The sequence below is a fragment of the Engraulis encrasicolus genome, chromosome 15 (assembly GCF_034702125.1).
Source record: "Engraulis encrasicolus isolate BLACKSEA-1 chromosome 15, IST_EnEncr_1.0, whole genome shotgun sequence".
NCBI classification, from domain to species: Eukaryota; Metazoa; Chordata; class Actinopteri; order Clupeiformes; family Engraulidae; genus Engraulis; species Engraulis encrasicolus.
Window position 1 is genome coordinate 51,877,611 of NC_085871.1, and position 10,000 is coordinate 51,887,610.

The 10,000-nt window shown below is 43.7% G+C and overlaps 1 protein-coding gene across 1 annotated transcript in view; it reads left to right on the top strand.

Annotated features, from left to right (window-relative positions):
- The window catches only part of gnsa (glucosamine (N-acetyl)-6-sulfatase a), a 49,808-nt gene that overhangs the window by 36,256 nt on the left and 3,552 nt on the right, over positions 1 to 10,000 (top strand). Inside the window, exons 11-12 of the mRNA XM_063217623.1 lie at positions 1,501 to 1,611; positions 2,592 to 2,702. Of these exons, the coding sequence (XP_063073693.1) occupies positions 1,501 to 1,611; positions 2,592 to 2,702 (222 nt within the window). The remainder of the gene's footprint in view (positions 1 to 1,500; positions 1,612 to 2,591; positions 2,703 to 10,000) is intronic.

A 10,000-nucleotide genomic window follows, 5' to 3' on the forward strand; every position in this document is an offset into this window, starting at 1 on the left:
GTCTGCCTTCATGCCTCATATTTGTTCTGTCCCACCCAAACACGTATTCTTGCTTCATTTGGGTTAAGCAAATAAGCTCATAATCAGCCACGCAAGTCCCAAATGTTTAATTCACTATAACAGCATTAGAATAGGAGACTACCATTCGCGTGACGTCACCCGCTGTTGGCTGGAAACGTTAACAGAAACGTTACGTGTTTGTGCTTTATTTTTTTATTAACGGCTTAAATTTCAGACTTCAAAAAAATATATATATTTGCTGGCTTATCTTACTGGTGTTATAGACCCCTATATTAGGTCACTGCTTCATTTCCACTTTAATGTTCACGGTCTTGTGATAGGCCTACACTTCGGCTGATAGTGTCGCGTTGTGCAGCTATTTTGGTTCATCAGAATGGAAATGAACGATTTAGAAGTCGGCAGGCAGTATTTCACACAGATGTTTGTGCTCGGATAGAGGGGCGTTAGCATTGCATAACGCTCCACGACATGAAACCGTAATAAGTTCACAGGCGACCAGCAGCGCTACAGCTCTTCCTCTAAACGTGAGTTTGCAAACATTCTGCCACTACGTTTCAGTGAGTAGTCAGTGTTCTCGACTAGACAGATGGGCCATTTGCATTTCACATACGCTGTGTTACTGATGTTCTCGGGCATATTGCAAGGGAGAGTCGTTTTCTGCTGGCGGGCGCGTGAACCCCACAGGTGCTTTCCCTTGCGCTCAGAGAGAGCACCGGACAGAACGCGTCTTTTGCTTCGTAATTGGTTTGCAGTCGTATGAATTTGGTAAACTCTGCCACTGAAGCTCACTGCTTTGTGCCTTGACGGTAAAAAGCTGGCATTGAAAATTAAGCGCACAATGCATCCAAAGGGTGAACCCATAGCGCATGATTCACCCAAACGGTTTTATTTATTTATTAGGCTATTTGGCGATGTTTAGTTTCTTTCCCACATGCACATGACGCTGAAATGGCGTGATAGCCTACTAAAGGTTGATAAATAACCTAGTACTAATAATATCTGGTAATTTGTAATGTAGCCACTTGATCTATGTGAAATTTGAAATTAGATGCTTTTCCAAATCCAAGCATGATGACCTTATTATAGTCTAAACTGCAAAATATAAAGCTTTGTCTCGTCATTTCACTGCCTGCCACATTATTTGGAGTTTCCATGGGCAATAGGCTATGACCAATAAACAAAAAGCACATCCTCAGAGGGGGGTGGGCGTTGACAGGTTAGGAGGAGGCCAGCGGGGCGTTTTGGGGGGAAAAAAGGTTGGAACTGGCATAGAGGGACGCATCTGTTGTCCGCCTGTCGGCCTTGTTTCATTATTAATAGATAGTGCCCATTTTTTACAATAAGAATTCAATTGGTCAAGATTTGTTTGTAGTCCCTCTCTTGTTGGTGATAATATTACTAAGTTGTCTCTCTCTCTCTCTCTCTCTCTCCCTCTCTCCCCCCCCCTCCTCTCCCTGCCCCTCTCTCTCTCTCCACCAGACGGGGCAGGCTAACAGCTCTACATGGAGGACTGATGTGCTGGTGGAGTATGAGGGCGAGGGGAGCAACGTCTCGGATCCAGCTTGCCCTCTTCTGGGACCCGGGGTCACGGTGAGACCACACACACACACACACACACACACACACACACACACACACACACACACACACACACACACACACACACACACACACACACACACACACACACACACACACACACACACACGCACCTGTACACATGCTTTTCCCCTATGCAGCCCAGTAGAAATACACATCACACCACCAGAGAGACAACCAACACACTTCCTTCATCTAATATAGTATCTGTCATTTATTTCAGCTTTAAAGGGACATTGTGTGAGATTTTTAGTTGTGTATTTCAAGAATTCTTGCTGCCCATTCACTAATGTTACCTTTTTCATGAATACTTACCACCACCTTCAAATTCTAAGTATTCATTATGACTGGAAAATGCCATTTAGAATTTCCAGAAATAGCCATTTTTAGCTGCAAAACGTACTGTACTTGGGCCATACTTGTACATTTTCAATGAGCAGCATAGTTGCAGTACCTTTTTTGACCATTTCCTGTACAGTGTCCCTTTAATATTTTTGTCCAGGAGTGCTTTCCTGACGGTTTGTGAGGGCTCAATAACTAGTTTAGTTTAGTTTAATGTTTATTTGATATACAGCAAACAATTTAGGCAGATTATAGCTACGAGGCTAATTTTATGTAGTATTATTTAGTAGTATTTAATGTAGTACCTGGACAGGACTACAATGGGTTGTTACAGGAATGCTTCCCTGAATGTGTGTGAGAACTCCCTCAATAATACCTGCGTGTGTGTGCGTGTGTGCGTGTGTGCGTGTGTGTGTCTGTGTGTGTGTGTGTGTGTGTGTGTGTGTGCGTGTGCGTGTGCGTGTGCGTGTGCGTGCGTGTGTGCGTGTGTGCGTGTGTGCGTGTGTGCGTGCCTGCGTGCCTGCGTGCGTGTGTGTGCGCGTGTGTATGCGCGTGTGTATGCGCGTGTGTATGCGCGTGTGTATGCGTGTGTGTATGCGCGTGTGTATGCGCGCGTGTGCGTTTTGCAGGAGTGCTTCCCTGACTGTGTGTGTGAGGATTCCTTCAATAACACCTATGCGTGTGTTCGCACGGTGTCACCTACTGCCAACCTCCAGTACTGCGAGTTTGACGACAACGAGGTAAGCAGACACACACACACACACACACACACGTTTTCAGGGCGACCAGAACAGTGCCGATGTCCGTTCTCGCACCAATTACATTCAGAGCTTATGGCCCATCCCAAGTCATCCTAGTAGGAGATCGCACTTATCCTACCTGGACATTTCTGCAAGTAGGAGGTCAGGAATATCCCATCTCCCACCCTTGGGGTATGCAGCATTATGGCCCATTCCAGTCCCAAGTCATCCTAGTAGGAGATCGCACTTATCCTACCTGGACATTTCAGCTGCCGTTCCTGACAGTTGAAGTGGAAGTTCTACATCCATGGCAACCGCCGCGGTTCAGCTGACTTTAGCGAGGTGTTTTGATACGAGCCAAAAAAGCCATAATAGTTATTACTCTGTCATATGTTACATTTATGTTGACACAATATCATGTAATAACACAAAGTTTATGACGAGTAAAAATTTTGTGTTTGGAACATCTGCACAAAAGATAAATGAAGTTTCACTTATTTATTGACATTTTAGTTGACGGTTCCATGGGGGTCGCCACTATTATCCGACTTCGATTTGTTGAGGTGGGAGTAGTGCGAGTCACCCCGATCTCGCTAGTTTGAGCTCCCACTTTGACTGCCGTTCCAGAGCGTTTTTCGTAGTAGGAGTTTGGATAAGTGTGATCTCCTACTAGGATGATTTGGGACTGGAATGCACCATAAAGTGCGAACGACTCGCCTTCACATCAGGCTCTGAACTTTTTTCCACATGTGACTGTGTGTTACCCGCATGAACATGCTGACATCCACGTTGTCATCACGGTTTGCAGAGCAAAAACAAGTATTTTTTTTGTTTGCATTGTAAACCAACTTTCCGTTTCCCAAATGCCCAGACTTGGAGCGTGAACATGCCGGCCGGTTCAAGACTAGTTCAACACGGTTCCACCTTAATCCGTCTACAGCAGTGTTTCTCAAACTTTTTCAGACCGAGGACCACTTTGTGCCCCCCAAAAATGTTCAGGGACCACCTGTCAACTGAATTGACAGTTGACGGGTGCTAATTTGACTTCTGCCATGTTTAGCTTTGTAATAAGGTTACAAATATAGCCTACTTGTAGTTTGTCTTGGAATAGAAGAAATCCCGTCACGGACCACCAGTTGTCCCTGGACCACACTTTGAGAATCACTGGTCTACAGTAGCTCAATGGCCTGGCTGTGATTATGTTGCGTAACTGATTTTAACCCCATACCACAGTGGTTCCCAAACTTTTTTCCTGCGCACCCCCTTGTACATTTCAATGTGGTTCGCGCACCCCCTAGGCAAATATTTTAGTGTGCTGATGGCCACGCAAGTATGGATTCACTGCACATTCACTTAATATTATGCACAGTTGTTTTGGGGAATCCTCTTTTCCCATAGTAGGAGTTAAACAACACTTCAGATGGACTCTTCCAGCATACACATTCACCATACAATTAAAAACTACTTAATGTTCATTAAGGGCGCGATCACACCGGACGCGGGTTTCTGCCTACAATCCGCGATGCACATCCAGCTGATTAATCAGAAGTGACCACACCGAGCGCGGATCCACTGCTCATTCGAATGCGGTGACTAGGCAACGTAACGACTCAACTGTCACTCGCAACGTAGCCTAATCGATGGTGTTGTGTCATTAAATGATGTGAAAACATACACAAAATGCTTTGTCCATTCATCTATGTAAAATGAATAGAAGACGAGCTCTTTCCTTGCTCTCCTAACGTTGGATAGGGATCTCAACATATGAATGCTGATAACGGTCCTCTATCGAACATCTGGAAATTCGCCGCAGATTTTCCGCCTTGAGTTGAACTTTTTTCAACTCGATCCGCCCGGCGCGGAGAGGCGGAGAATCCGCAACCCGCCTTGCGCTGATATCAGACGCGTAATCCGCTCATTTTCATTGACAAACAATAGAATACATGCGCCTCCTACAGTAAAATCCGCGTTCTGTGTGATTGCGCCCTAATGCTGGATACAAACTCATATCCACCATTACTCTATTCAGCTCGCGCACCCCCTTATGGCAGCAGTGTTAATTTCGTCAGCTTTTTTTTATTTAGTCTTAGTCTTAGTCACAATGACGAAAATCAATTTTAGTCTTAGTCATATTTTAGTCATTGCCTTCCCAATTTAGTCTTAGTCTTAGTCAAAATGACGAAAATCTATTTTAGTCATAGTCAAATTTTAGTCATTTTAGTCAACATTTCAAATTGTAGTAATTTTAGTCAATATTGTGGTGTAAAATAAATGACCTACAATGGCTATTGTTATTTCACAAAGTATTACTAATATAGCCTATTGCAGCAAATATTCACCTTGTTACTTGGTCATTTTCCACCAAAACCCAAATCAGTCATTTCAACATCATAGAGCAAAAGAGCATATCTCTCTCTCACACACACACACACACACACACACACACACACACACACACACACACACACACACACACACACACACACACCTCCAGGTGCAGGCTGCTCTCTCTCTCTCTCTCTCTCTCTCTCTCTCTCTCTCTCTCTCTCTCTCTCTCTCTCTCTCTCTCTCTCGCTCGTGCATTAGAAGCTGTTGCATATTATATTTGATTTTGAGTTTGATCAAGGAGGAAGCTACATGCTCTTCTTCACCTGACCACCTGACAAAGCCTGCAGATTGCCGGCAGTGGGAATATGTCTCCCTGAGTTCAATAAGTCTCCCTGATAGTGGCTTGCCGATGACCACGAGTCAGATAAAATACTGCTGATGTTAGACTATGCAAGTTAGCTGTTTTTGTTTTCAATTGGCAATGCGAGCAGAGAACGATATGACTCGTGCGGCATGCATGGAATAGGCTTAAATAGATTGCGCGAGCACACTTCGTATGCCCTGCAAAAGTCAGAGGAAAAATAGTTAGGCAGGGGTATGCAGACTGGACGATGGAAAGGACACGCACATACAAATATTTAAACACTAATGCTGTTTTGTTTGTCGGGGGTGTCGAGGCTCGATAAGCGTGACCTGAAAAGAGTTTTTGGAACTTAGGAAGACGCTGCAGACGCATGGAAATGCTGTCGACTTCCTTGGGTCTTTTAACGTTGCTCTCGACGAGAACAGGTTTCAAATCTCAACAGTTTAAAACTCCTTAGCGATCGCCCATCCATTGATTCTTTTCAAAACTAGGCTACAGTAGCCGTGCCTCTGTTAGACAGGCCAACTTTCCCCCTGCTGGCGCGCGCTCCCGCGGTGACTGATTTAAATAAATTCACAAATCCGACCTTCATGATTTGCTTGCGAACTGCCTACTCATATGGTTAAACAACAAATATAGCAAACATTACAAAAAAGAACAGACAACGAACGCCGGGCTAAGACAGCCTAAGTGAAAAGGAGAATAGTGGAATCTCCAGGAGGTTTAGAATGACAGTATCAGAGGAGGATTGGCGCGACTGTCATTACCTACTGCAGAAACACATGTCTTCGTCATGGACAAGAGGGTTGTTGAACATGTTTCAAAATGAACACTTCCCTCAACGTCGGCTATTTTTTCTCTTTCTCTGGGAATGTTTTAGGACCTAAATGGACTCACTGAACTACTAGGCTACAGAACTACTGACGGGTACAGGTCTTTTCGTCGAATGGATTCTTGAGAGGGGACCATTCGAACAAAACGTTGGACCATTCGTATAAGGCAGGGGATCTTTCGTCGAGGACGTTCCGTCTACCGCAAAAGCCTACGAAAGGTCCTTAAAATTGAACTAAAGATCCTTAGGTTTCAACTAAACGTCCCTTCAGCCTGCCTATATTAGAAATGTAAATCAGCTTTTTTAATGCTCATTTTAACGGGTTTTCTTCAGCCTGCCTATATTAGAAATGTAAATCAGCTTTTTTAATGCTCATTTTAAGGGTTTTGTTTATTTAAATATGTAAATCAGCTGTTAAGTTTTGTTTTTTTGTTGATTTAAACATGTAAATCTATAAATAAAATGTACTTACTCATTTTAACTGGTAGGGCTATGTTGTTGGTTTTTTAACGTTTACGTCGTTACATTTTTTGACAATTTACGTTTACGCCCTTACATTTTTTGACAATTATCTAGACAATATTTGAGAAGCTTTTTTTTCACGTCGTTACATTTTTTGACAATTTACGTTTACGCCCTTACATTTTTTGACAATTATCTAGACAATATTTGAGAAGCTTTTTTTTTCACTTTTACGCCGTTACTTTACTCCCATCTGCGGGCAGAGAGGCGGGACCAAGCACAGCCTGCTCGCTTTGAATCAAAGCAGTGCGGTTTAATGTGTCTAGAAGTAGGCTATTGACCCTTGTGCTCGCTTTGAATCAGAGCAGCGCGCGTCTAGGCTATAGACTATAGTGCATCTAGAAGTAGGCTATTGACCATTGAGCACATTGTCATGCAGCGAGTTTTCTGACTTTCCGGTAACTTTTTAGATGCGAAGCACCAGCAACAAGAGAAAGCTGTCTCCCGACACTTTGATGTTTCTGATTCTGAATGACAACAAATAGTTCGCGCATGAGCCAGAAAACAATATAGGTCCTGACAGTGTTGAAAACATTACAGAACCCATGCACCTGTGTTAAGCCCATGGCTACAGTAGAGAGAGAGAGAGAGAGAGAGAGAGAGAGAGAGAGAGAGAGAGAGAGAGAGAGAGAGAGAGAGAGAGAGAGAGAGAGAGAGAGAGAGAGAGAGAGAGAGAGAGAGAGAGAGAGAGAGAGAGAGAGAGAGAGAGAGAGAGAGAGAGAGAGAGAGAGAGAAGTTAAATCGCTACGTTAACACTGCACAGGAGCGCGTTCTCTCTCCGCCGCGTCTTTGCATGAACAAATGAAATGGTAATTGAATAATAGTTTGCCAGTATTGCAGGGTGTATTAAACCCAGTGTACGTTGGGGTGCAAGGGAGAGCAAGGAAGAGAGCAGCATCTGTGATTAACCGCTTCGAAATGTGTGCGTAAAACCTGCTGTTAACCAGTGGATTTTGTGAAGCTTGAAGTGTACCGCATTAAAAAAAGCTTTGTTTGATTTCGTGTTTGTATTTTACTTTGACGTTGCCTATAGTCCTCAGTTTATGGGTATTTTCAGTTGACCCCCTACACGTTTTCTTTCTGTCATGTAGGGTATTGTAAATAAATCGACCGTATTTTTTTTTATCATTTTGATTTCGGACTTAATTTAGCCCTTCAATCACCCCTCTCCAATTGCAAACTTTACCCTGATAGAAGAGCATTCGCTACCCTGCACTACTCGTTAAGCACTTATTGTCTGACTGATTTTGGCTGCTGCAAATAAGGTAGGTCTATCTTATAAAAAAAAAGGGTCTGTCACCGTTTTGGCTGAAGGTTGACACCACGAACCAGATGACAATTGCAGTCTTGCCGCGGGTCTTGAACAGTGCGCTCTCTTTCCGATTCAGATTGCTTCTTCTGAGAAGGCAACTGGCTACCGCAGGAGAGGGGAAAGGTGGCAATATTATCCACAAGCTTGTTGGATAAATTGTGTTTAGCCTATCGCAGATGAGGTTCTGGAATATTTTGTAGTGCATGGGACATTGACAAGGAAAGGTAGCTATGATATCCTCGTGAATAGGTCTTCGACTTTTCAAAATGCCTCCTGCTCGCTTTGAATCAAAGCAGTGCGGTTTAATGTGTCTAGAAGTAGGCTATTGAGTCTTGACCCTTGTGCTCGCTTTGAATCAGAGCATCGCGCGTCTAGGCTATAGACTATAGTGCATCTAGAAGTAGGCTATTGACCATTGAGCACATTGTCATGCAGCGAGTTTTCTGACTTTCCGGTAACTTTTTAGATGCGAAGCACCAGCAACAAGAGAAAGCTGTCTCCCGACACTTTGATGTTTCTGATTCTGAATGACAACAAATAGTTCGCGCATGAGCCAGAAAACAATATAGGTCCTAACAGTGTTGAAAACATTACAGAGCCCATGGCTACAGTAGAGAGAGAGAGAGAGAGAGAGAGAGAGAGAGAGAGAGAGAGAGAGAGAGAGAGAGAGAGAGAGAGAGAGAGAGAGAGAGAGAGAGAGAGAGGAGAGAGAGAGAGAGGAGAGAGAGAGAGAGAGAGAGAGAGAGAGAGAGAGAGACGTTAAATCGCTACGTTAACACTGCACAGGAGCGCGTTCTCTCTCCGCCGCGTCTTTGCATGAACAAATGAAATGGTAATTGAATAATAGTTTGCCAGTATTGCAGGGTGTATTAAACCCAGTGTACGTTGGGGTGCAAGGGAGAGCAAGGAAGAGAGCAGCATCTGTGATTAACCGCTTCGAAATGTGTGCGTAAAACCTGCTGTTAACCAGTGGGTTTTGTGAAGCTTGAAGTGTACCGCATTAAAAAAAAGCTTTCGCAGATGAGGTTCTGGAATATTTTGTAGTGCATGGGACATTGACAAGGAAAGGTAGCTATGATATCCTCGTGAATAGGTCTTCGACTTTTCAAAATGCCTCCTCTCAACATTCAACATGTAAATGGGTTATTCTGTAGTCCAACGCTATCCTGGCAGGAGAATCATTCGTTACAAATACTGCATACACACTCAGCAATTGTGTCTGTTGGTTTTTGTCCTCCAGGTCTTCATAAAATCATCTACCACCGCTGTGATAATTTGACTACACACCGCTGAACAGTTAACAGTTTTTTAGGCTACTGTATTGACAATTGCAGTCATGCCGCTTGTCTTGAACTGTCTCTTCCCGTTCCATATCGTGACAGCCAGATGAGAAGCGCAAAGGTGGGGGCTATCCGCGATCGCGGAGGAAAGGTGTCAATATCCATAGCCTAACCCTTGAACTGTGGAGCAATTACATATTGTTTAGGTTCTTGAATACTTGGAATTAGCATGGAATTAATTTTCCATTAATAAGGAAACGTGTAAGATTTATCCTCAATCCTCCCCGATAATGTTTTTGTCATAGGCATTTGTTAATGCCCTCCCCAACACATATCCCCAGTACAATATTGCGACACACGCTTGGCACAATGATAGGCCTACTAAATGAGTTCAATGTTCTTGCAACACTTTTCCCAAGAAAAGTCAGTTTTCATTTCGAGATTCCAGAGCAAATCAGCTGGTACTGCGCTGCTCGCTTGCTGGTCAATAAACGTTGAACTGAACCGTGTTGTGTGCGTGTGTGGCTATGTGTGTACCATCGTATGTCCATGATCGTCCGTGCTCTTATCATGCAAATGACATGTCATGCAGGCAAGGGCGTCCGTTTGATTTCAAAAGTTCTGGCCCGGACAATTACCATAAACCCGAGTAAGGTTTGA